The sequence below is a fragment of the Canis lupus genome, chromosome 33, assembly GCF_011100685.1.
Source record: "Canis lupus familiaris isolate Mischka breed German Shepherd chromosome 33, alternate assembly UU_Cfam_GSD_1.0, whole genome shotgun sequence".
Classification (NCBI taxonomy): Eukaryota; Metazoa; Chordata; class Mammalia; order Carnivora; family Canidae; genus Canis; species Canis lupus.
The window spans coordinates 27368793-27395914 of NC_049254.1; the positions used below are offsets into that span (position 1 = coordinate 27368793).

Consider the following 27122-nt stretch of genomic DNA (forward strand, 5'->3'; position numbering starts at 1 on the left):
AAAAAAAAAAAAAGAAGTAGGGTGAGAGAAGGGCACAGAGAAGGGTTTTGATGTCCCCGCAGGCAGTAAGGGAACACTAAGTCCTCAGAAAATAGGGGGGAGGAAAACAGGAAAGGAGGTCTTAGAAAAGGCGGCAAGGCTTAGAACAGCTTCCATGCTGAAGTGTGGCCTAGAGCACTCCCGTCCTCTCTCCCCCTGCCTGAAACCAAGCAGAGATTGCTAACATCAGAAGAATCTCCAGGAAATTCATGAAATCCACCATTTCCTTCCAGAATCAGGGGTGAGAGGGTAGGAAGGCCCATAATCCCTGCTCTGTCTGGAAAACCCAGGGCAGGGAGCGAGGCCAGGTCTCTAGTGCTGGGTCAGGATCAGCCCTGATCTCCCCGAGGGGTTTGAGGAGTTCCTCTAACAAGTCAGAACAACCCACGGGGACGGAGCTGGTCACTTAGGAGGTGCTCACCAAGTATGTGTTGAATAGTAAATGAGTTATCACCGATTTCCCCAATTCCCTGGCCTCCCCAACTGTCACTAGTGCCAGAAAGGAGATGGGGGGAGGGGTGTTCCTCCGATACAAATGTGGAAGGTGGCCTTGACAGGGACTATCAGAACGACAATCAAGCTCCAAAGAGAGAGACAAATGGAACCTGAAGACTGCCATAGGGCCTCTTCCAGAGACTTCCAGCAGCAGCTCTGGAATTTTGCATAGCAGGGTCTGAAAGGAAGCAATCTGGCTGGCTCCAGCTTCTGTTTTGGGTACCACATGCTCACTCACGAGGGGAACTCCCAGGCCTGAATCCCCACTGAGAGAACCAACAGGAAAAATCCCAGAGGGCAGAGCAGCCCACTGTGGTGTGTGCAGGAGCCTGGGCACTGGGCGGCTCCAGGAGGCTCCACAGAGCTGACCCGTGTCCATCACGCCTGGCCCCCACCTGCCTCCCTGTCCCACAGACGCCTACCCTCTCCTTGCACCCTGCTGGCCAAACACCCTCAGGATGGCACCCCATTCATCAAAATTATTTTCTCCCTATTTCAAGAAGCTCTTCCCTATTTCCTGGTCTTAGCTCTGAAAGTAATCTAGTAAAGTAATATAACATCTTATCCAAGTTGTTATGTTTCTCCACCTAAAAGAATTTGCCTTTTAACATAAAGTGCTCTAATGGCTCAATAATTCTAGTTCTAGATCAAATATCCAGCAGAGATGCATAAATGTGTCAACTAAAACACATGGAACAGCATACTCGTAATACTGAAACTGGCATCTATTAAGAACACATCAGTGTGGACTGGATCAACTGGATCCATCCACAGCAGGATTCTGCACAGCGCCGAGAGTGAACAGCCTACAACCACACACACGATAATATGAATGGGTCTCACAAACAATGCTGAGCAAAGGAAGCCAGACACATCTTCCTGTATGATTTCTCTTATATAAAGTTCAAGAACAGGCAAAACTAACCTGTGACGTTAGACCTGAGGATGATGGTTACCCCTGAGGGGCAGTGATTACGAGCGGCCCCAGGAGGGCTGCAGGGACCCTAGTAACATGGGTATTCTTCATCTGGTACAGGTGACACAGGCACGTTTACTGTGAAAAATTTAAGGGTAGGCCCTGACCGGTAGGGAGACCAGTAGGGAGTATCCTAGTCTCCCAGACTGTCCTGATGTTAGCACTGACAGTCCCGTATCCTGGGCAGCCCATCAGGCCTGGGGACCTAGGAAGGCTGGTCCCCCTCTAGGACTGCGGGAAGTGGACAGCCATGTGGACATCCTTGGCCTTGGTCACCTCCAAGCCAAATGAAGACCACATCCCTGCGGCAACTCACTCCCAGGTTTGTCGTGAGGGTCAAACAGGAGCCCACGTGAAGAAGACCCACGGACAAGAGCCAGGCCATGGGACAGCGGTATCGGAACAGAATGAATTGACCAAGACTGTTTCTCAAGTGCCAGGCATCTCCCCCGCGGCCAGAGATCCAGTGTGAGCCCCGTCCAGCATGGGGCGCCCCAGAAGGGGTGGCTGGGCCCGCTGCTCTGCTATTCCTCATTTACTAAGGGAGCCAGCAGTACAGATTGACTGCAATTTTCACTACTCATTAGCTCCCTTTCTCCTGGAGTAGGGCTGGCGTAGGAAGAAACAGGCAAATCCACTCCTAGCCCGGGAGTTTCTTGTCTGCCGCTCTGGGGGAGCTGGTGATGGTGGTGGGGGTGACCCTGAGCAAGGAGGAAGAGGACTCTCTGGGGTACAGAGTCCACGATACAGGTTTAACTGAGGGAGGCTGTCCTGACAGGCCAGAGTGAGAATAGAACTCCCGAGCGTGGGGAAAAGCCACGCTGCACACACACAAAATCACTCCATTTCTGCTAAAGCTTTTCTCACAGGGGCTCCTACATCTGGCCGTGCAGCAAAAATCACCCAGAGCCTTTTTCTCACTCAGGTCTGAGGACCCCAAGGGTCTCAAAAAGCATTCTTAGGTCCTCTTCAAGTTTTCTGTGAAAACATTAAATTTTTCCTTTCCCTTTAACAACAACAAATTTTTTTTTAGATGAATGCATGCATATCTGCACTTCAGGGGACCATCCCGTTACTGTGCGTTGCCGCACAAGATCAGGGGTTGTCTCTGAGGCTAATGACTGGGCAGCCTGGAGTTTCAGGGACTAAATCCATGAGGTCCCACCAAGGTATGTTCTAGAAAGTGTGGTCCTTGGACCAGCACCACTAGCAACCTGGGATCTATTAGAAGTGTGGACTCTTAGGCGTCGCAGACCTTCTGAATCAGAATCTGCAATCTAAGGAGAGGCCTGGATGGTTCGTGCGTATTACTGCTGACAAAGCACCGGTCTACACTACTGACCTCCCCTCTTCTTCTCTAGGGTTAGTAACTGAAATGGATTCCTATTTTGCACCTGGTTTCCCAATTCAAACTACCGTGTGGCTTTCTGTTGTCTGCTGACGGCTCTATCATCAAAAGGGCTTACAATTGGAACATATGCTGGGCTCAGGGATGAAGCTGGCAGTTGGGGTCCCCCTGCCACGAGGATGGGGTGCTGTCTTCTGAAGACAGTGATGATGCCCACAGGAGATGGGCACCTGGGCTCCATGGAATCATCTACACAAGTCGGGGTAAATTACACGGCACCAGCCACATCCCACCCCGGTGACCAAAGACCTCAGCCTGGTCAGCATTAGGGACAGTGAAGGGCCCAGAATGGGGTCTCGGTGTAAGCACTAGCCGAGGAGTGCAACATGTGGGGGGGGGTGCCTGGGTGGCTCAGTCCGTTAGGCATCTGCCTTCGGCTCAGGTCCGTGATCCTAGAGTCCTGAGATCGAGCCCCGCATCAGGCTCCCAGCTCAGGGGGAGTCTGCTTCTCCCGCACCCTACTCCAGCTTTCCTCTCTCTCCAATAAATAAATAAAATCCTTTTTTTTTTTTTTTTTAAGTGCAACACGGGCTGCTTCCCTGGGAAACCAGGAGTGGGGCTGGCCCGGGCGGGGGCGTGGATAGGAGCTGCCACTCTCCTGACTCGCCCAGAGGTGGGGGGGTCCCCCCACCGTGACCCGCCCTGGCCCCTTCCATGTCAGGGTGGCCTGGGGACCCTCCTGCAGAGCTCTCTGCCCCTCCCTCATGTGCCCAGAGACTCACAGGATGTAGCAGATGACTCCGATGCTCCACATGTCCGTGGCATAGCCGATGGGCTCATAGTTGATCACTTCGGGGGCCACAAATTCCGGGGTGCCAAAGAGGACCTTCAGAGACCCCGCATTCTCTGTAGCCAGGATGGAGAGGGACCCATCACCAGAACGTTCGGGAGGCCGCCTGCGTGCACGGCAGGGACACGGACAAGGCCTGGCCGTGCCTGCTCTCCCGAGGGGATGGCGCAGCGACGCAGGCCCACCAAGGGGTCACAGTGACACCGGCCTCAGCGCTGGGGCGGGGACACGTGCTTGGTGCTGGCCTCCGACGCTCACTGTGTCCTCTCTTCCCTGCCGCCTGTTTTATAAGGCCTTTCCCACTTCACATTCTCGACCACCCGGGGGGCGGAGTGACCGTCCCGTCCCGTCCCGTCCCGAGGAGACAAGGCCCGGCCGCCGGGACCTGCCCTCTCCAGCAGCGGGTGGCCCAAGCCATGGGCCCCACTCCCGAGCTGTCCCGGCCGCGGGCCTCTCCTCCGAAGGCCTGGAGGTGGCCGCCGGGAGGCCCCGGGGCCCCGCGGAGCCAAGGCCGGGGGTGGTGGGCACGAGGCTGGGGCCGCCCCAGGCCTGGAGGGACCTGCAGCGCGGCCTGCAGAGCGGGGCTCCCGAACCTCCTGGCCCTCGGGCCGCCGGGGACCAGGAAGGCCCGTGCCCGGGCTCCGGAGGCCGTGCGGACGTCTGCGGGGCACGGCACCCCCAGCAACACCCCAGGTGAGCTGCCCGAGGGGGGCAGACAGCAGGGCAGGGGCCTGGCTCCTGCTAAGCAGCGGAGCGCTTGGGGCGCCTATGTCAGCCCGCGGAGTCCCCAGCAGCCCCGTGGGGTGTCAGTGAGGGACCGAGACTCGAGGTGGAGTCTGGGGGGCAGGGCGGGCTCGGAGCCGAGCGGCGCCCACAGCCTCGGGCTTCCACCCCACCCCGCGCTCCGTCCCCCCGCGGGTGACCAGAGGCCGGGCGGCGCCTTACCCAGCTTTCTGGCCAGGCCGAAGTCGATGAGCTTGATCCTCGTGCCGGTCTTATTGACGCACATGATGTTCTCGGGCTTGAGGTCCAGGTGGACGATGCCCTGCCGGTGGATGTACTCCACGCCCGCCGAGATCTGCCTCATGTACTGGATGCACTCGCGCTCCGTCAGCTCGAAGTCCTCGTCGATGATGCGCTCGAACAGCTCGCCCCCCGACACGCTGTGGGAGCAGGGGGGTCAGACGGGCGGCGGGGGCCGCGCATCTCCGCAGCGGCCTGCTAGGCCGGCCCAGCGCCCCCCGACCAGGAGGGCCTAGCGCCTCCCGGCTCCCCGCCCGAGGGACCCCGCTGACGCCCACTAAGCCGTCGGGGGACTCGGGGAAGCGTCTGGCAGTTTCAGAGGTGACCAGGAGCCGAGAGACCCAGACACCATCTCCTCCGCACACAGGTGACCACCAGGCAGCCTCCATCCCCGAAAGCCTACGGATGCGTAAGGGCCCCTTGCTGGGCTCCAGCTTCGTCTTCTAGTCCGAGGGAGTCAGAGCCTGAACCAGTCCCAGCAGCCGTGAGCATATTGCACGTGGCCGGCAACTGCTTCAATAACCCGGAGCCTCGGCACATTTTCTAAAATCCATGGACTGAACCCGTTACACTAAGGCTCTGGATCCTGACCATGGCGTCTCTGGGCCCACACTGGCATCTCCTACTGGGGACTGGCCCAGAGGGTACCGCGGGCCAGCACAGTGGCCTTCGGTGCAAATGCATGACCTTGCGCCTGAGTCACATGGGTCCTTTCTGTTCCCCTGTCCGGCCCTCTGACCCACCTGCCTTTCCTTGCCGCTCAGAAAGTGTAAAGCCTCTCCCTGGTGACTTTTATAGCATCCAGCCACCACCAGTAAGCTCTTCTCTGCAATGGCCTATACGTCCACCAGCCGAACAAGGGTGGGTAGGCTTTGTTCTGGGCCCATCCTCTTCCAAGGGCCTTCCTTTTTTTTTTTTTTTTTTTATTTGAGGGGCAGGGCTGAGGCTTCTCTCTTCTAAGAAGAGCCATCATGAAGAAGGGAAAGAGGTGAGTGTGGATCTTGTCCCCTGCCTTTTACAAGCTGTGTGATCTGGGGCAGGTTACTTAACCTTTCTGAGCCCCGGGTCTCCTTACCTGTCCCCACCACCTAGAGTTGTTAGGAACTAAAGGATGCGTTAGTAAAGCATCAAGCCTGACACGCAGTAGGTGCTCAGCACACATTCGTGACCATTTCACAACGTGTGGCGAGTGCGGGGGATCTTGTCAGTGACCCACTGAGGGACAGACAGACTGGGGCGCAGCATGAGGCCTCCGTGGGCCTCCCAAGGCTGACACTCTCCTGGGGGGTGGGGGGGGGGCTGAGCTGGGAAAGGTCAGGCTGTGCCAGCGACCCCTGGGGCGCGAGAACCGACGCCCTAAGCACCAACAGAGCAGGAGGTCCCTGGGCGCCCAGCAGGTGGCGCCTCTGTCCTCAAGCCCTCCATTTCCCTTGCTCTCCACCAAGGCTCCCAGCCAAACTCAAATTTCCATTCTCAGGCCTCCCACAATCCTTACCATCTCCGTGCCTCAATGTCCTCATCTGGAAGGTGCAGATAAAAACGGTACCGCCTCACAGGGCTGCCGTGAAGACTTAGCGAATTAACACAGGTAAAGTGCTTAGAAGAGGGCCTGGCACATAGCAAGTGCTCAATAATGTTAATTACTTTATTATTATTATTATTATTATTATTTTAAAGACTCAGTTGGGGCCCTGGTTGAAAATACAGACTCCTAAGCTCTTCCCCTGCAGATTCTGATTTAGAAAATCTCCGGAGGGGCCTGAAAACCCATATGTTAATATGGGTCATTCTTAGGATTGGGGCAAGCTTGGGAAATACTGGCTTACACAAGAGCCACCCCAGGGAGGCCAGCTGAAATTCACTAAGAAATTCCTCTGAGAAATCATTCCCAATTTCCCCATATAAAATGATCTTTCCATCCCTGGGTTTCCACAGTCTTCTCTGTGTATTTTTTGTATCGGGTCCGCCTTGGCTTAACGTTGTTTGGGAACATGTGTGGGAAAGGTCTGGCTCATCTCTAAGCCCTTTATTGATACCTGGCAATATCTGGCACCGACAAGGTGCCTGCCCCCCAAAAATGTGCGCTTTTCAATTTAAGATATTCTGGAAAAGCAAGCAACCATTATTTGCAGTGCCTTTGGGAATATTTAAGGCAATGAGTAGTAGAAATCTGAGCCATGGAGGTAATTGCCACTGCATTTCTAGAGGTGACCTATTCAATAGAAGTTTAAGTAGCTTCAAATCTATTCAGATACATCTGAACGTAGTCTGAAAGCGGTTCCCGTAGTCCATTTCCCAGGATGGAAGGGATTACAGAAACAGGATTAATGGTTCTACATAGGTTTCTCTTCCAAATACTCAAGACTATGGGTGGAAAGAAGCTGCCACCCACAGGGATGGAATCATGCCAAGCGCCAAGACTGGGCCAGGGGAAACCTATGCTTAGTAAATGAACAGGGAGTGAGTGAATGAGTGAATGAACACCTACTACCAAGGCTACACAATCCCAAGGGATCAAGTTTATCTGCCTCAAAATGTAGACTTTGGCGGGCCCTCGCCGGCAGCCAGGAGGAATGGTGTTTCGGGGGACTCCATACCCAGACCCTCTCCACTCCTTGTCTCATGGCAGCCAGCTGGAAATTCTTTGATAAATTTTGCCAATGGTAGCACAAAAGTGAGGTGGGCAGTGGGTGACTCAGCCTAACTCGTACTGAGCACTCCCAAAGGAGCCCGAGGGAAGCCCTGTGTCTGGGCAATGCTGCTATAAAGACAGGGGGCCTGTGGCTGGTCCCATAAGCCGAGGTCAGAAAGGCTCAAGACGTACATTGCTGCTGATTTCTCACTGTGTCAGCGGTGGCTGAGCTGAACGAGGGGACCCTGGAGGACATTTTCATTTTTTGTGCATCACCAGGCACTGTCCTTCTCTCCATCGCAGTATCTCTATCGAACACGGGGAAGAGCTACCCGGGCCCCCGGACACCCGCCTGCGCCCTGTCACAGGCCAACCCAGTCCGTTTAGGCAGGAAGGGCCATCCAGATGGAGGGCCAGCGCACCCCCACTCTGGGTGAGCTCCTATCAAGGGCCAAGCCCCTCACCCCAAGTGCAGAAGAGTCGGCTGGCATCTGTGCCTGTCAGACTTGCTCCTGCCCACAGGGGAGGCGTGGGGAGGAGGGACGAAAGCCAGGCCAGCTGAAGCCTTCTTACGTTTTCTCTCGACTTTTTCCATCCGGCTTGCCAACTCCCAGTTCCACGCTAAGTATGGTGTTGTGCCCACTGGTGCTGCCGCCCGGCCTCACCCAGGCTTGGCTGCCTCTACCCCCCTCCCCGCACCCTCTCACAAACTTGCCCGAGGCTTAACTTCTAAACATGAGACATTTCTTCACATGTCCCCGCACGCCCACACCGCCTGGACCAAGCAACCTGTTCTGGAATAAATGTGAAGCACTGCAAGCCCACAGGGCCATTGCGAGGATGGGATCAGTGAGGCCACAGACACTCCTTCCCGAAAGCGGGGAGGTGAGTTCTCCAATTGAGAGCAGATTCTAAGACACCAGTGCAGGTTTTAAGTCCTTTACAGTTCCACAGATGTGTCGAATTTTAGAACCGAAAGGGAGTCTGATCCAAATACGCCTCCTCGCTGGAGGGATTTAATAATGACAAAATCGCAGCTCAGCGAACGGGACCCGACTCCAGGTTTCCTGAACGGTAGGGCTTTGCTCTAGGACACCTCATTGTGTGTTAAAAATAAAAAAAAAAAAAAAAAAAAACGCTCACCAAAGATTTTCAAATGGAAAAAAAAAAAAAAAAAGACCATGACACAGAAGAAGTCACTGTATCATGCTACTAAGAATAAGTCCGGATTATAGAGCACGACGCCTGAATACGTGACTCCGTTTAATCCCCACATTATGCACGAGGCAGCTTGTACCCCCCCCGCCCCGCCCCCCCCCCGGCCCCTTTTGCTGATGATCATTACACTAAGGATTGGCAAAGCCGAGCAGCTCATTCAAGGCCACGCAAGAAGGGAGAGGCAGAGCTGGGACTGCGTGAGGCTTCTCATGCTCACGCTGTATTCGGAGTTTGTGCTCCCGGCCCACTCTGGCTTTCCCAAAGGCACATGAGCCACAGCGATCACAGGGTGAGGGGAGAAGAGTCACACCGCAAGCCGGGGGGAGACCTCCCTGGCCTCACCTTTCCTGGGAAGGGAGGTGTTTATGATAGAGTCCTCCCCCCAGGACTGAGGTGAAGCTCAGGACAAGCAACTCAAGGATGCTGGAGGCAGTTTCACAACAGCTCTGAAAATTTCAAATGAACATACCCTTTGATCCAGCACGCCCACACTTCGGGGAATTTATCCTACAGATGTACCCAGGCATGAGTGAAAAGATGCACGTACAAGGTTACAAACACCGCTTGTTTGGGAAAGTGAAGGCCTGGAGACCGTGCAACCTCCTCTCAGAAGGAGACCTGCTGGAGTCAACTGTGGCTGATGCACACAAGCACCTCCCGTGCAGCAGGGGGAAGGAGGCAAGCTCACCAGCAACTGATATGTTCCTAACCGGTGAATGAAAAGAAGCAAAAATTTAGACTAGTGACTATGGGGATGCCTGGCTGGCTCAGTGGTCGAGCATCTGCCTTTGGCCCAGGGTGTGATCCTGGAGACCTGGGATCGAGTCCCACGTCGGGCTCCCTGCGTGGAGCCTGCTTCTCCCTCTGCCTGTGTCCCTGCCTCTCTCTCTGTGTGTCTCTCATGAATAAATAAATAAAATCTTAAACAACAACAACAACAACCCAGCCCTGAAAACTCTACTCTCTGGTGAGAAGTCAAGAGTACAAACAAGCACAGAGTGGGGGCCTGCGGAGCACAGCAAGACAGGAGCAAGGGCTACACTCCCACACCTCAAGCCCCCAGCCCTGGGCCCCTCTTCTTTTGAAGGCCATTCAGGAAGTTGCCCTGTGCTTCCCCTTCTACTCCGAAGTCACCCTGAGGTCAGAATGCCCCTGAAGGAGCCTAGGGGTTACCTTGGCACGTTCACAGGGACATGCGGGTGAAAAGGGGGCAGGGGTCCTCAAAGACCTGCCAGATGGTTGTGGAAATGAGGGAGGGGCTGCTGCGGGCTGGTGGTCAGCGGTTAGGGTGCTACTGTGTACAGCTCTGCTCTCCCGAGTGGGGACCGTTGGGCCACAGGGGCGGGGTGGGGAGCGTCTTGCATGCCGCGGCCCTACCTGCGCGGCTCTCCGCCTCGGGCCGGAGGGGCTTGGGTGCGGGCAGCGGGGGAGCCTCACGAGGGGCTCCCAGGCCCACGGCAAACCACTCACATCTCCAGGACCATGACGATGTTGGCCTTTTCTTCGAAGGCATCCACACACTGGACCAGCTTGGGGTGGTGGAGGCAGTTCATGATGCTAATCTCCTGCCGGATATTCTCCTTCTCTTTGGCTGAATATGCCTTGAAGAATTTCCCTGCCCAGATTTTTCCAGTTTTCTTTTCTACAAGTCGGAAGACCTGTCCAAATTTCCCACTGCAAATGGAAGGAGCGGGAGAGAAAAGGCAAATTTAGCCAAGCTTTCCACGAAATTGGGGCTGACAAATGAGGGCCTATGGGAGAAATCTAGCCCACCTCTTTTTATAAATAAAATGTGACTGGAACGCAGCCACACCCACCCGTGTGCATAGTACCCCCGGCCCCTTTGTGCGTCTCAGCGGCAGAGTGGTAGCTGCCACGTGGCCCGGAAGCCCCACGGAACCTAGACTAGTCTAGAAAGGGCCAGGAAAGGCCCTTTTCTAAGTTTGCCGGCCCGAGCTCCAGGTCCCGAAGCGCACTTCCAGCACAGACAGCCCCACTCTCCCTCGGCTGTCAACCTCAGCCCACGCCCAGGCCCGCGTCCCCACCCAAACACCACCCAGGCTTGCTACTCTTCCGAGCTTATGGTTTCCTTGGGCTGAGGCCTCCACCTTGGCTGAAGGACTTCCCTCCCCTTCCCTGAAGACAGTCCTATGAAGTCGGGGGGACGAAGTCCTCCCGGACTACAGAGATGTTCTGAGTGGCTGCCTTCCTTCTGCTCCACGGTCCACACGGGTCCCCTGGAGACCGCCCAGGAAGGCCCCTGCCATCCACTGAGGGAGAGGGGGGTGCAGACTCCTCGTATGCAACTGCTGTGAGGTTGGTGTCATTCCTTTATTTCCCAGAAACCTCCTGGAAATCAAACCCGAGCCCTACCCCCTTGGGCTCCACCGTGCTCCTCTGGGGACAGTTAGGTGGGGGGCAGACAGCCCTGGGTGCTGCTGCTGCTGGAGGGGGCTCAGGGTTAGGACATCCACACTCCAGGGCAGGGCCAGAGCAAACAGTGTGGACCAGGGTCATAAAGTGAGCAGCGCTGAGCAGCTGTACCTTTCAAGGGGGTGCGTTTTCCTGATGCCCTAAAGCTACAACTGCGGAACAGTGAGACGGATCAGGCTCGACTCACTCCCACAGGTGACACGGAAGGTGACCTCACACGGTCCGACCCAGATCCAGTGCCTCGTCAGCCCGTGTGGGGTAAGGCCCAGGGAAGGAAGGGGCTTGCTCAACACCCTCATGGAGCTGAGCCAGGTGCACAAGCAGCAGCCGAGAGGGCCCCAGTGGGGATGCTCTGGCGGGGTGCTGACGGGGTCCGTGCCACCTGTTTCTGCAGGGGGGTTCAGCGTGGGAAGGCGGCAACCCCCAGGAACAGATGGAAAGGCAACGGAATTCAACGATGGGACCTGCACCACCCCAACCCTGGGGACCCGAAAGGCGCTTCCCGTCCCACTTACGAGCCTAGTCTCTCTTCGATGTCATAGAAGTCGGACACTTTTTGTTCAGTGTTGACCGTCACTGTCCGGTAGTCGACCTCAGGTTCCTTCTCATCTGCAGGGTGGGGGTGGGGTGAGCGTGAGCCATCAGGTTCCTCTCGCGCCCCCTCCACCCCTCGAGTCTACCTGAGGACAGGAAGCCAACACTCACCATCATCCGACACCTCCACTTCGTCCTTCGGCTCTGGGGTGAGACAGGGAGGGACACAGAAGACACAGCGATTAGTACTGAAGGCCCATGGAGAACAGAACCTGCTGGGGGCCTCGTCGGGCCTCAGCCCTCCCAGGCCCACGACCATGAGGCCCGGAGCTCTGGGTATGGCCATGGGGGTGGGACAGTCCTCACGGCAGCAGGGCCAGGGATACTCCTCGCCTACCCGGCAGCTTCTCTACCAGCTCTTCCCTCCATCCCTTCCTCTGTGACCTCATGACCCCCTAGATGCGCCCTTCTTCACAGCGCTTCCAGGCTCTCTGACTTTCAGAACCTACAAACAACCGCGCCGGCCCTTTTCTGCCCTGGCTCGGAAGTCAGCAACTTAAATCACTCCTAGCATCAAACCGATTCATCCATCTGATGGATAAAGGTACATGGGACCCCAGCCATGCAACAGGTATCTTGGAAGTTGCTGCGGGTGTGCAAAGTACGCAGAAGGCACGATCTGTCCTTTCTCGGGGCTTACGGTGTACTTGGAATCTCCATCCCAGGTGTTCTGGGATCACGCACATGCTATCACAGGACACACTGAATACACAGCGCAGGAAGTTGATACCAACTAGGGCAACTTGAAGTCCTTTATTCTGGGAAGAAGTAGCCCTTGAGCTGTGTCTTAAAGGAAATGCTGGAATGCAACGGGGAGGTGGGGCTGAGGGCGCACAGTGAAACCAGCAGGTGTTTAAGAGGTCTGGCGAGAATGGACATGAGCAGCCCACGTGGTTGCTCACGTGGATACGTCAGAAGTGAACGGGGGTGGGGGGTGTTGAGGGGACAGGCAAGCGCCACCCACTTCAGAGCCCCAGGCCTTCCTTTGCCTAGGCATAGCTTTGTCCCTATGGAGCCCCTATGGCTTCTGGACCTTGGCTCCATGCCTCTCCCTCTCTGGGTCCCAGTTTCCTCATCTGCAAAAGGAGGGAGTTGTATTTTTAGGTGATTTCTAGTGTCCTTGGATGGCTCTAGATGCCACGCTTTGTGATGTGTCTTGTGCTCCTTAGTCATAATGTGGGCTACGTCCCACTGACAGATGGGGACAAGGCAGGTTTCCTGGGGAGACAGAACAAAGACCTGAGAGAAGTCAGAGAGAGCGGCCAGAGATTTTACAAAGGCGCAAGCGTGTGCACGTGTGTGTGGGGTGTGTGTGAGTGTGAATAAGACTTGGGGGAAAGGGTGTGATAAGGGACAGCAAGAGAGGCTGTGATTTGTTTAGAGTCCTTTCTAAAAATTTTATTTTTTTAAAGATTGCATTTATTTATTTGAGAGACAGAGAGCAGGAGCAGGGGGCAGGGGCAGAGGGATGAGCAGACTCCCCGCTGAGCAGGGAGCCCGAGGTGGGGCTGGATCCCAGGACCCCGAGACCATGACCTGAGCCCGAGGCAGACACTTCACGGGCTGAGCCACCCAGGCGCCCCTTGTTTGGAATCCTTAAAATGCTGTTGATGAAATGAGAAACTAAACATAAGTGGGACGGAGAAGAATATTCTGTTGCAGGAAGGAAAAAAGCCCTGGGACAGTAAAAAGGGTGAGAGCGATGGGAACTCTGAGATCAGTGCTGGGGTTGCGCAGATGGCGCCGGGACGCGAGCCTAACTGACCCGGTCTTCAGGCCTCAGACTTGAGCGGAGAGAGGGACCCCCTGTCCGTTCACGGGTAATCGGGAGGCACCTGAGAGCAACACCTGGAAGGAGTCACAGCGCAGGCAGAATTGGATTATTCCGTTCCTGGGGTAACAGGCCTTAGGGCATCGAGCTAAAACCCAAGCGTGGGAGCCCAGGTGCTTAGCCTAGTGCTCTGGGCGACAGATGCTGTCCTGGCGGGTGTGGGGGGTGTGTGTGGGGTGGGGGGGTGTGTGGGGGTGGGGGGGTGAGGGTGTGGGGCTGGGGGGGTGTACCGGCTGCAAGCGGGACCTATTACTCTGCGCTCAGCAGGGCCTGGGGCGTCTGCTGCTGAAACTAGGGCTGCACGGGAGGGCTGGTGGGGAGACGGGGAGGCGGAGAGGCGGGGAGGCGGGGAGGCGGGGAGCCACTGGAAGGGGCAGTGGCAGAAAGGGTGAGTCCTTTGGGGGGGGGGGGAGTCTGAAGCAGGTCTGTAGCCTGCTTGCTTCCTTCCTTCCTTCCTTCCTTCCTTCCTTCCTTCTTCCCTCCTTCCCTCCCCCCTCCCTCCCTCCCTCTCTTCCTCCTCCCTTCCTTCCTTCCTTCCTCCCTCCCTCCCTTCCTTCCTCCCTTCCTCCTTCCTTCCTTTCTTCCTTCCTTCCTTCTTCCCTCCCTCCCTCCCCCCTCCCTCCCTCCCTCTCTTCCTTCCTTCCTTCCTTCCTTTCCTTCTTCCTTCCTTCCTTCCTTCCTTCCTTCCTTCCTTCCTTCCTTCCTCCTTCCTCCTCCCTCCCTTCCTCCTTTACTTCCTTCCTCCCTCCCTTCTTTCCTCCTCCCTTCCTTCCTTCCTTCCTTCCTTCCTCCCTCCCTCCCTCCCCCTCTTCCTTCCTCCTTCCTTCCTCCCTCCTTTTCTTCCTCCCTTCTCCTTCCTTCCCCCTTCCCCCTTCCCTTCCCTTCCCTTCCTTTTTGTAGAGGAAAGGGGCAGGGAAGAAGGAAAGAAAATCTTAAATAGGCTCCACACTCAACATAGAGCCCCACATGGGGCCCAATCCCAGGACCCCGAGGGCATGATCAGAGCCAAAATCAAGCATCAGATGCCCAACTGAATGAGATACCCAGGCGCCCCAGATACCGGTTTTTTAAAAATCACGATGGCCAAGGGTGAGATTAAGGTTACAGACTTTTATCAACTAATAATACCGTAACTTGAGGGAACAATTTCATGTCGTGCCTCACAGAGGACGAAGGCTGCATCTCAAGACGTAGGACGTCACCTCTCAAGACATACCATAAGAGCCACAATAGGTTCAACAGATGTTTAGGGCAGTGCAAGGATGGCACTTCAGACAGGGCTTTAAGGGAAGCAAGGGGGTTGAAGCCATTGACGAAGGATGCTCTCACGGGCTGTGCCCTGGAGACAACATACTGACAATAATAACAGCAACCTTTACTGTCGGGGATGCCCAGTGTCCTGATCCCTGGTGCCCCCATCTGAGAGTGTTCACCCGGTGAAGTGTCACCTTTCTTTCTTTGTCTCTCTTTTTTTAAAATCTATTTATTCATGAGACACACAGAGAGAGGCAGAGACAGGCAGAGGGAAGAGCAGGCTCCCTGTGGGGTCCTCCCATGACCCTGGGATCACAACCTGAGCGGAAGGCAGACGCTCAACCACTGAGCCACCCAGGCGCCCTCCCCTCTTCTTTTTGCTCCCATGCCACTCGTCCTGGTGTGGAATGAGCAGCAGGATGAGAGAGAAAGGAGAAGGCAGGGTTCTGGGCCTGGCATCCTTAGGAGGAACGGCCTGAGCCTCCCTGGCGCGGGGGCACCAGCCATCGGGCTCTCCAATGGCCACACGGAGGGGGCGTCTTGCTGGGAACCCTGAGGGGGCACGCACACCACTTGCACACCAGCTAGAAAGGACAGAGCTGGCCTTCTTGCTCTCACCACAACACCACACCTGCCCTTCACCTCTGCCTTTCTCCCTTGGCATTAAGATGCGGAATGTTCTCCTGATGCTGGGGAGGTGGGGACCTAGATCATCCTCGGGGAATTCATGGCCCTCTTTCTGGCTCACTGGTCCACCAAGACTTCTCCTCTGCTTGAAACAGGCCAAGACTCCAGGCTGAGGTGTCCCCCTTCTTCCTTTCCCTCCTCCTTCTGCCTCCAGTCTGCTTGGAGGGGGACGTGGCCGCAGGGAGAGGGGCAGGGTAGGAGCTGTGGGGAGGTCTCAGTTCAATTAGCCAAGGGAGCGGCGACCCCCTGGTTTCTATCTTTCCGCCACAGGGGCTGAGCTGCAGCAGGAGGGACGTCAACAAGGCATTTAAAAGAGCCACCTCTTCAGAAAGAGCTAGGAGAGCCCCGAGCTAAGCACGGGAACTACTTGGAAGATGCTTCTGAGGCATTTCTGCAAATAGATGCGTCTGCCGCCCCTGGCGTAGTGCTTGGGACAGGACCAGAGCTCAGGACGTCCAGATGAGCTCCTCAGGCCGCCCCCTGGACAGAGGGACCAAGCTCTCCAGGGCCGAGGGCTGCTGTCCGCCCAGTGGGCACTAGAGGGCACCCCAGCCCCAGAGAGGCCCCGGAGCCGCCCGGGTGAGCAGCCGGTGACCCCATCTCTTGCCCCCAGGGGCTCTGCGTCTCTAACTGCCCTCAGGCTTGCAGGAGGCCCTCGCTCCACCAGAAGCCTTTCTCACAGCTGTTTTGCAAACAACTATATATATTCTAGAACTAGGGTGAGGAGCACAAGGGGTGGCCTGGAGCGTTAGAGCCCCAGGTAGGGTGGGACAGACCTAAAAGCTTGGTGGTTGGGGGCAGTGGCTCTGCTTGCTGGGGCCTGGGGAGACAAGGAGGGGAGCTGAGCTGGGTTAGGGAGTCTAGTCTCGCAGTGGCTCTGGCCCACAGAGCCGGGTGGGGACACGCGTGCTTTGTCCTGTACCACCCGGAACAGTGCCGGCACACGGGACGGGTGCGGGATGCACGGGGGGGGGGGGGGGGGGGGGGGCGGGGGTACTGCAGGCAGGGTGAGGGCTGGGGTGCTTAGCAGGGATAGACTGGGGGGGGCCAGCTGAAGTGGAAAACCCAAGCTGCGGCGGCACTGGCGGGAGGGGTACCAGTGGCAATGGGGAAGGGGGATCCAAACTCGCGGGGCTCTGGCTCTGCCGTGATGAACGGCACTGGCCACTGGCCCCCAGGGAGGGGCTACACACCCATCGCCCTCGTGCCTCTTCTGCACACACGCATGCACGCGTGCAAGCACATGCAGCCCCCACACACGTGCGTACACACCCCACTCCTCCAAGGGCCCTTTCCCTTTTACAGTTTAAGAGAGATGACCTACCCAGGCAATAACTAGCAAGCATCTGACCAGTCTCCAGAGGGCTTCGCTTGGAACCCCCCCACCCCCCACCCCAGCCCCCGCCATCCTCTGCCCCTCGGGCCTCGTGCCTGACAACCCTTCTGCCCTCCCCTGCCCCCCAGGAATGCAGCTGGGCCTGCAGGTGGGAGCAGCTTCCAGCCTGGAAGCCCTGGGTGGCCTGGACCCCTCCTCTGGCTCACAGGCTATTTTTGCATTTCCTTTTGTTTGCTCCCAGCCAGGAGGGGCCCTCGGAGGAGAGGCAGAGGACCACAGCAGGGGGTTGCCGGCTGCAGGGAGGAAGGGAAAGGCCACCTGCCCGGAGGGAACCCAGGAACCCAGCTGCCCTAGCTCCTTGTCCCCACAGACTCTCCCTACAGCCCTGGGAGCTGCCATCCAGGCCTCAGGGGAGCCACACCTTGCGGTCCTCAGTATGGGATTTATGAGGGACTCCACAGTTTCTCCTGGTTTCCTCCATAGAGAACCCAGTAGCTTCCCTTTCCAGCTAAAGAACATCTTCTCTCCGCAACATTATCTCCTTCCATATTCCTTAGTGCAACATGCTAAAAACATAAAACTGAGGCCATCCTGGAGCCCCCACATAACCTGCTTACTCCCCACTCTGCTGGTTCCAAAGGGGGGGGCGGTCAGAGGGCAGCAGATGGCAGTTTTGTTACCCGGTTTCCCCCAGCAGACATTTGCAAGCAGCTAGTGGGCAGGAGTCTGGGAGCCCAGGAAGCTGCAGGGAGGCCCAGCGGGGCTGACCCAGGGGCTGGCGTCCACACCTCCATGGCTCCCGAGCTCCAGAGCTCACCAGATGAAGGCCCCCAACACAGGGCTAGATCCAGAACACTGTAAATTTGGTGTGTTTTCTTCTGGCATCCTCAAATTTCTTTCTGGGGCCTTCATTTAATAAGAAAGTAGAGTCTTACTATCTATTTTATATCTAATTTTTTTTCGCCAAAGAAGGGCATCAAACTGTAATGGCCATTCCGTGCTCATGAGGCCTCTAGTCCTGTGGTGACTTCACACTGGCCCTGTCCAGCTCCTCTCTGTCTCACTCCGTGAAGCGATCTCTCTTGGGGTGTCTTTACCCCTGGTGTCCCTCCTCCTTGCCCCCAACCTCTTCTCCATCTTAAATTCACGGCACCCTTTTGCTTGTCTTCACATCATACACTTTCCACACTCCTGGCGTCTCCTTCTCCCACTTATTCCTTACCCCCCAGGGCAACCACTTTCCACCCGCAGAAATGCTTTGCACTTCACTCGCAAGGATGGCTACGTCTGAGAGTCCTCATCTCTCTGCATTTGGCGCTGGCTGCTGTTCCCTGAGGCCTCGCTGCAACTTACTCCTTCTGCGTTTCTTCGACATGGCTCTAGCTTCTCCTGGTGCTCTCCCCCTTTGCCTTCTTTTTTCTTTCCTTCTGGTTTTGCAGGCTCCTCCATTCTGGTATATCCCTGTTGACTTTCCTACCACCCTCTTGGTTAGCTCATCGATGACCATGGCTTTAATGATCCATTAAACATTGAAGACTCCCAAATCTGTAGTTCTAACCTAAACCTTCTCCTGGGCTCTAGGTTCAACCAATCAGTAGTCTGAAGACTGTTGAACCTAGAGCCCTTAGCCACTCAACTGCACAGGAATGAGATGGGAACTTGTGTCTTCTCCAGGACTCCCTGCTGCCTAACCTCCAAGTCTCTAGAAGGCAGCCTGACCGCTCCTAAAGGAATACAGGCTTCAGGTCAGACAGCTCACCATTTACATTACATGCTCTGTGATCCTGGGCAAGCAGCTTCACCCCATAAACCTATTTCTCCTTTCTATAAAATGGAGGTAGTAACGGTCGCTACTTCATTGCTTCATTGTTAGATGCCTGAAAAGATGCATATAAAGTGCTTAACACCCTCTTAGCCTATAGCAAGTGCTTGATATACGTTAGCCACCGAGAACTGTAATGATAAATGGCTCTTAAATTTGTGTCCAGTTACTCAAGCCAGGAACTGGAAGTCACCCTGAACTCTTCTAATTTTTCCTTCAACTCTACCCAAAAAGTCACTGAGAATGGTTAGTTCTACAAGCTGAGGCTTTCGTTCACGCCCTTACCATCCCTCACCCAGACTACACCACCACAGAGGCCCAACTGGTATCTTGTCAACTCCAAAGTCATCCCCTCTCCACTTGGGTGCTTCCCAAACTGTCACACACATCTGAATCCATGGGGGTAGATCATGTTGAAATGAAGGTTCAGAAGGGACCAAGGGTGTGGAGGGGCCAAGAGTCTGCACTTACAGCAAGTCCCGGGATCCCAAGACTGCTGGTCCAGACCACACTTTGGGTAGCAAAACTCTACTTTTCCTCTAATTCTCTTTCTAAAAAGGTATGAGGGGCCTGGGTGGTTCAGTTAGTTAAGTGTCTGCCTTCAGCTCAGGTCATGATCTCAGGGTCCTGGGGTCGAGCCAAGTCTGGGCTCTTTGCTCAGGGTGGAGTCTGCTTCTCCCTCTGCCCCACTCTCTGTTCATGTTCTCTCTCTCTCTCTCAATAAATAGATAAACAACAACATCACACACACACACACACACACACACACACACACACACACACAGATGTGATCATATCAATCCCCTCCCTGGAAATCTTTGGTGAACTTCACAATTTTACCTACGTTGCCCTTCAGGATTGCTTCCTCCTGTTCTGTCTCTCACGGCATATGCCCTGGCCACACACACGCTTTTCACAGTGCCACGCATTTCCATCACTTTGTACCTTCCCTCATGTTGCTTCCTCCGTGAGGAATGCCTCTCCTTATCTTTCCTGCCCCTTGGGAACCCATTCCTTTTCCCAAGACTCCTTACCTCTTCTAGAAGGCCTTCCTCAACCTTGATGGCAAACTTATTCATGCTTTCTGCTGTGTCCCCTCCTCTCTTTGTTTACACCGCTAGAATCATGTGTTTCCCATCTCATTATACTCACTGTCCTAGTTAGATTTTAAGCCCATTGTCTGATCTTTGTGTCCAAGAACTTGACACTGAGTGGACAGAGAGACAGGAATGCAAGAGAAGGAGGGAGGTGGGTACAGGGGGAAGGTGAAACTTCAGGTTCGTGGGGAGCTCCTGCGTTCCAGCACTGAGCTCCTGATTAACACACTATCGCCTCCTGGTGACAGTGAACTAAAATTGCTGGTTCAGTGGTTTTTGAAGGGTCACAGGTACTTCCTTTCAAGTATGGATTGGGGGCCCCTGGGTGGCTCAGTCATTTAAGCAGCTGACTTCAGCTCAGGTCATGGTCCCAGGGTTCTGGGATTGAGCCTGATGTCAGGCTCCCTGCTCAGTGGGGAACCTGCTTCTTCCTCTCCCTCTGCCCTCCCTGCCCTTCCCCCTGCTTATGCACACTTTCTCTGTCAAATAAATAAAATCTTTAAAAAAAAAAAAAAAGAATGGATGAGCATCACAACCCCAGAAATCAAGACTGCCAAAGACTCTGGCAGCTGTCGCTGACATCTTCTCGGTCCCCGGCACCCCTCTCAGTACAGGCTTCTACATACGCAAGGTAAGCCATGCACACTGATGTCAGGCCAGTGATAAAGGAAGGCAGCTTACCCTCCGGTTTCTCTCCCACTGCTGTGAGTTCAGACTCCTGGCTTGGCTCACTGGTTCCATACACGTTGATGGCGCGAACGCGGAATTTATACTCTCGGTCAGGCAGCAGGTCCTGGACGTTAAAAGAGGTGCTGCGGCACGTGGCTAGTTCCTTCCACGTCTTGTCCACCGAGTCCCAGATCTCGACGCTGTAGGATTGCACGGCACTGCCCCCATCATACGAGGAGCCATACCAGGACAGGGTCAACGACGAGCTCCGGATGTCGGAGGCGCAAGGTGTGCCCGCTGGGGGGTCTGGTTTGTCTGGGGACAGAGAAGCACGACATCACCCAAGTCTTCAGAATTGCAAGAGGGAGAAAAAAGAAAAAAAAAAAAAAGAGCTGCAGGGAAGGAACCTTTCTGAATTAGCTTTGACTTGGAAGAGAAGCCCAGAGAACCCAAGCTGACAGCCCTGGTCCTGGCTCTCCGCTCCTCACCGTCACAGTCACACCTATGCACAATCACACAGAAAGCCCCACAAACACCTATTTGCCAGAAAAGAATTCTCTTTTTTGGGGGAGGCTAGTTTTCCAGTCTACAAGTCATGATTTCCTGTACTTTGCCTCAGTCCTAAACATATTTCTCTGAATAAACAGACCTAGGAAGCTTGCCCAGAAGGCGTGGACTGCTTCCCATCAAAACTGTGTTTTGAGAGAGAATTTAATGTGTGTGTGTGTCTCCGTCAGGCCCGAGGCCAGTGGCCTGTGACATAGCGAGGGCCAGTCTTCACTTTCTCTGGGACTTGGGAAGCGCCTGCCCCCAGAGAGCGGCACAGTTGCACAGTGAGCTCTGAAGTTAGACAGATCCGGGTTTGAACATGGCTCGGTCTCCATTCATTACTTGTTAACCTCTCTGGGCCTCAGTTTCCTCGTCTGTAAGCCACGTGGAGAACGGTAGCACTTGGATCACAAGGTGGTTGTGAGAAGTTCTTGGAAAAGTGGCTGGCGTGAGCAGCCATGACCATCATTATTGTGGGGGTTTATTTCTGACTTTATAATGCATAAAATATTACTCCTACCCTACCTCTTTTATCCTCCTAGAACCATTAGAAAATGAGAAAATTTCCAAAGCAAACCACGGTAGCAAATCACACCCAGCCCTGCCTAAGGGCTGGAAAATGAGCGCAGGACACAAGCAAGCAGCAGCCCCTCTGGCCGGCTGCCTTCCCTTTCACTGCTGCCAGCTTCGGGGCACATCATGGTGGCCTACACTTTCCTGAAGTGACCGAGTTTTGCTGATTTTGTCAGCTGCTGCTCTGAACTAACTTCTCCGATGTTTCGGATTTTGTTTTCATCGGTGGCTGATTTAGCTACAGATACCAGTCTTTAGTAACCTCCGTCCCCCACTCCAAGGCAGTGTGAGGTGTAGAGTTCCCCAAACCAGCAATTAAAACCATGCTTTTCATGCTATGCCATTTCATAAGCTACGTTGACCTCGAGCAAATTCCTCAACTTCCAAGTCTCCAAACTTCTGGTTTGTCTTTTTTTATTTGGAAAAATGGTGCTAACATGTATCTAACCCGCTAGGGGTTTTGTGAACATCAAGGAAGCAAACCCAGGTAAAGTTCCTGATGTCTACTCTCCCTTCTGCAAGGCAGGAAAGCCAAAGAGAATTCCTGCAAACGACTTTGCATCTATCGGAGAGGAAAAAAAACCCCATTCTGTTGGTGTGTGTGTGTGTGTGTGTGTGTGTGTGTGTGTGTGTGTGTGTGTGTACATGGCTTCTCCGTCCCGGCTGAGGATGCCTTGCCCTGCAACCACCCATCCCTGTGCAGCCCTAGCCTGGGCCTCGCCTGGAGTGGCTCTGGGACTGTGACAGAGCTACTTCTACCGCTGGCAGCCACTCTGGAGGCCTCCCGTGATGGAACCACTTTCACTGGTTGTTTAAAGTGTTCTCTTAGAAAAACTGTTTGTTCTGAAAGATGTGTCGGTCTTTTTAGAAATATTTCTGGCGTTGGCTAAGATGTTTATTACTCTAAACTCTTGTAGAGGCAAGTGCTTCAAGTCCTCTCAAGACCCAGCTAAGGAAGAAAAAAAAGCCCAAAGAGGGATGAAAGACAGACTCGCTGCTTTCCCCCAAAGAAAACTGCCTGGGAAGCATCTCGCTGGACACGTTGAGAGTGCAGATACACGCCACTGACTGATTTTTTCTCCCCTCTGTGTTGGTTAGGAAAAGAAAACTTTGAGAAATGGGTGTTGCAAAAGAGGTACTATTTGTACCCTACCCTGTTCCAGATGTTTCTTGGCTGAAAGGGTTAGAAAAACTGACAGATGATGTATGTCACCCCCTGTAGCACAAGGGAAGATGCAAAGTTTGAGGAGGGGGGCTTTCATTCCGAGCAAGGCTTCAATGCTTTCAAGGAATCTGATTCCAAATTAAGGAGTTCGGACAAGACTCAAGTCTGAAGTCGAGGGGATGGAAGCCCCGACCCCCATGCCCGCCCTTAGGGCCCTGGGCTGCGCCTGCTGCTTTCTGTTCAACAGACAAGAGCCTCACAGACAGGCTGGACTAGCCAGGGATGAAAACCCTCAGAACAGAACAAACGTCCTCAGAACAGAGGGCCTGGGAGCCTCCCTCCACACGAGAGACACAGCTGCACGTGGGCTGGCCTGGGGGCCCTGGGCATGGCCTCAGAAAGGCAAAGCGAGCGCACAGTCTAGAACCCTAAGCTCCACGCTGCCTTAGAGTTCGCCTCTGGCTCCCTGGAGACTTGACCAACAGAATGGGAAACGCTGAGTCTAGGGGAACAGTCTGACGACACCAGCTTTGGGATTTTCTGTTCAGTCCCAGGAAAATGGAGGAGCTCCTCTCTACTTCTTCTCCCCGGACTGTCTGCCGTCCCTGGCGGTCTCTGTGCACCTGTGCGTGTGAAGGTGCTCTGTGGCATGCTTAAGCCCACCTGGACCTCCCTTCACTATGCCTCAGCAGCCACCTGTGGCTATTAGAGAAGGGCAGGGGGTGTGAGACACCCCCAGCCTCCCAGGGTCATCTCTCCGGATAATCCTGGCCCTTCAAAGCTGAGGCACTTTGCTTGCCAAGAATACCCAGCTAGCCAGGGGCAGAGCCAAAAGGAGACTCCAAAAATTCTCCAGACCCTGGTTCCAGGGGCCTGTTATTTTACAGGCCACCAGGCAGAAAAAGGATCAAGAAGCGTCTTGCTTATTAAACCCACGCCAAGCATTACAAAGGGAAATCTCCTGCCCTTAAAAACCCTGCAAGCTCCAAGCTCAGATAGTAGTTGGGGATTACTGGGTATTTGGAGATTCTCTCTACTTTGTTTTTCTCCTTTAAAGATACGCAAAGAGACCTGTTTTTCTCTTGCTGGACGAGTTGCAGGCAGGAATGCTGTGGGTCGGCTGCTCCCTGGGGCCCCTCCCTCACCTCCCCCCCCAAAGGCGGAGCGGGAAGGGCAGGCCTCGGCCCAGGCTCTCAGAACAGCACAAACTCCTGTGCTGCCTTTGAAAATATAAGCCTTTAAAATAGACATCACTCATTTAAACTAACTGAGGGAAAGCCTACTTTTTATTATCATTTTAAAAATAGGAGTCATAGACGAGATGAAAAGAAAGTGGTATTTTAAAGGGCAGACACGAAGGGAAGTTTACTGCTCACCAGGAGGAGTCGTGTTAAATCGGCCTGATTCAGCCGGCCTGCCATGGAAGCTTCCAAAGTGCTCGGGACCCGTCTGCAGTAGGCCCAACAGTTCCTGTTTCATCTCATTTATATTTGACATCTACTTAATAAGCCCCGATCAGATAATGCACAGATGTCCCTAGAGACACGCAGGTAAATCTGGGCCTAATCCAGGTTTACTTTGGACTAATTCTAAATCCGCGGGCTCTGAATGAACGTGGCTTCGCCGGATCCATCAATGCGAGTCCTCATTTTATTGAGCAATTCTATTCTTAGCTCGAGGAGGGGGAGGCAGACAGAAAGCCCGTTCCCCTCCATTCCATTCCCCTCCCAGGACGGCATTTAACATGCTGCTCCTGCCAGCTGGCGGGCAGCCACGCCAATGGCCCTGTCAGCACTGGCCGAGGAGAATGAGAAACGAAACCATAAAAGGCGAGAACCACAGCCCCGGGTGGTGCTGGGGGAGGGGAGCGTGTGGCACCCGGAGCCAGCCAGAGCGGGGGCAGGGGCACTGGCCACAGGAAAGCGGCTCAAAGGAGCTGACCCCCCAGGTCTCCAAGCCTTTGGGGGGGGGGGCAGCTAAGAGAACACCAAGGAAAACTGGAAACCAATGCTTGCTGACCCGTAGGGCCAAAACCAAGACTTCAGGTACAAGTCTGAATGTGGAGGCTAACTGGATCACTAGCACCCTCCCAGGCCCCCAAATATTCTTGACTCCTGGGGGAAGATTACTGAAATGAACATCTGGAGTCGCCAAAGAAAGAAAGGGGTAGGGAGGTGTCTCCTGTCTTTTATAGATGAGAAATCTATTCCCTGACCCCTTAGCACACTGGCCTCCCCAGATTTAAATTTCCTGATCTAAAGAAGCAAACGAAAGGGGGTCAGATGAGTAACCACCAGGCCAAAGGCCTTCACAGATGCGTAGGGACATGGCCTGCCGTCAGTCTGCCCACTCCTGCATCTGCTGTTCCTTTGCTGCCCTGACCCCTCGGGGGTCAAGGAACTGAGCGCAACCCACCGTGTGGGACCAGTTAGGAAAGTATGTTGACATTTCAGGAGAGAGTCGCCAGGGCATGAAAAACAGCTACTGCAATGGAGAGGAAAACGTGAACTTGAAAACCAGTCTGGAGACAGACTCGACTCCATACGGGGCTGCAGGAGGTGAGAAAAAGGGGTGGACGTAGCATTGGGAGGTCACAGTGACCTCAGAAGGGTGGTCCCAGCAGACTAATGGGGGCGGGAGGGAGGCCACAGGGAGGAGAAGCAGCAGAACCAAAGTGGAGACTGGCCCCTTTTGGGGGGGTGTGGCCATGAAGACAGAGAGAGAGAGAGAGAGAGAGAGAGAGAGATGGCAGGGTGGCCAGAGAGAGTCAGGATATTGCAGGAATACGTGGTCCTGCGTGTCGGCTGGGATGGGAGACCCTGGCAACATTTATGGGAGAAGTAGAGGGGAAGGCAAAGACAAGAGAGGGGGCGGGGGGGGGCACAGATGCACAGACACCTGCAGGTGTGGGGCACGGAGTCATGCAAGCTCATGCCTGACGCCTCCTATTTCTCAGAGAAGCGAGAGACCAGGGCCTGCAGGGTGACAGGCGATCACAGAGTCAGGGAGGACGCTGAGCCCACTGACGCCCCCGCCTAGGCATGAGTGGAGTCCAGCGCTGAGCCTCCGAGTCTGTGATCTTCTCCCCCAGTGTGTCCCCACATCAGGCTGGATCGGGGGGTGCAGTGGAAGGCAGCCCCGGCTGAAGGTGAGCATTTGCAAGGAGACTGAGAGGCCGGGGAGAGGGAAGGGAATGGACCAGAGGGAGAGGGAGCGACGGTGCCACGGGAGGAATGGGTCAGGGCTTCCAAAGGCTAGAAAGAGCAGCCAGGAGGGGATTCATAGGAACAGGATAACGCGGTGGGGTGTGTGCAGGGTCTGGGCTTCTCCAGGAGCGCGGAGCCCAGCAAGGCAGTGAGGGCAGGGAGAGGGAACCCGGGAGCACGGGGGGCTGTGGGCAGGGTGCCGGAGGAGTAGGCCCGGGAGGGGCAGCCCCGAGGCCCACCATCCAGCTGGGGGCCGCTGCCTCTCCTGTCCTCCGACCACGGGCCGCCCCGTCCTCAGACTCACCCACGACAGTGAGGTTGACCTGGGCCTGCCTGCTGCCCAGCTTGTTCTCCACCAGCAGAGTGTAGCAGCCGCAGTGTTCCTGGCGTGCGGCCACGATGGTGAGCCTGCTGCCATTCTCACTGGTCTCCACCTTGATGTGCTCGCTCTCCTGGATCTGGGGGCAGAGAGTGAGGCAGGCACTAGAGACAGGCCAGGAAAGGAAGAGGCTCTGACCTCCACTCCCCACCCCTAGGGAATGCTGCTGGACAAGCTGCATGGGCCTCTGTCTTGTCTGGACTCTGGGCCTCCCCTTAGGGCCCCTCCCCTCCTGCATCCAAAGCCAAGCCTCCCTGAGGTGGTCCAGGTCTGGGGCGAGCAGAGAGGGTGCTGAGTAGGGCCTGGCAGATGAACTAGGTCTACCTTGCGGCCCCGACCAGACTTGAGGATGGTCTCGTATCTCTATGGCTTTGGGGCTGGGGGATGGCAGAACACGTCTGGGCAGAGTCAACCACAAAGGCCACCCCAGTGGCATTCTGACCTCTTCTGTGCTGTCTAATCCTGGAGCCACCAGCCACATGTGGCTACTTAAACTTTAATTAGTTAAGTGGGAATAGCCCCAATGTCCATCAACTGATGAATGGATTAAAAAAAACCATGGCACTGCCTCACTCTGTGTCTCTCACGAGTAAATAAATAAAATCTTAAAAAATAAAATAAAATAAAAATTTAAAAACCATGGCATACCCAGACAATAGAATATTACTCAGCCATAAAAAGGAATGCAGTACTGATTTATGCTACAATGGGATGAGCCTTGAAAACACTATGTTAAGAAAAACAAGCCAGACACAAAAGAATACATACTGTATGATTCCATTTATATGAAATGCCCCGAATAGGCAAATCCACAGAGATTGGCAAGTTAGTGGATGCCGGGGTTTGGGGGAAAGGGAGCAGTGGCTGCTAATGGCTCAGGGCTTCTTTGTGGGGTGATGGAAACGTTCCAGAATTAGATCATTGTTATGGTTGCACAGCTGGTGAA

General features: G+C 54.9%; 1 protein-coding gene across 9 annotated transcripts in view; it reads right to left on the minus strand.

Moving 5' to 3' along the window:
- MYLK (myosin light chain kinase) overlaps positions 1 to 27122 on the minus strand; it is a 203928-nt gene that overhangs the window by 19390 nt on the left and 157416 nt on the right. For all 9 annotated transcript variants that reach the window (XM_038583049.1, XM_038583048.1, XM_038583054.1 and 6 more), the window contains 7 exons: positions 26102 to 26255; positions 20317 to 20619; positions 11720 to 11752; positions 11530 to 11623; positions 10052 to 10255; positions 4654 to 4871; positions 3641 to 3764 (listed from right to left, as the gene is read on the minus strand). In XM_038583049.1, coding sequence (XP_038438977.1) covers positions 3641 to 3764; positions 4654 to 4871; positions 10052 to 10255; positions 11530 to 11623; positions 11720 to 11752; positions 20317 to 20619; positions 26102 to 26255 — 1130 coding nt within the window. The remainder of the gene's footprint in view (positions 1 to 3640; positions 3765 to 4653; positions 4872 to 10051; positions 10256 to 11529; positions 11624 to 11719; positions 11753 to 20316; positions 20620 to 26101; positions 26256 to 27122) is intronic.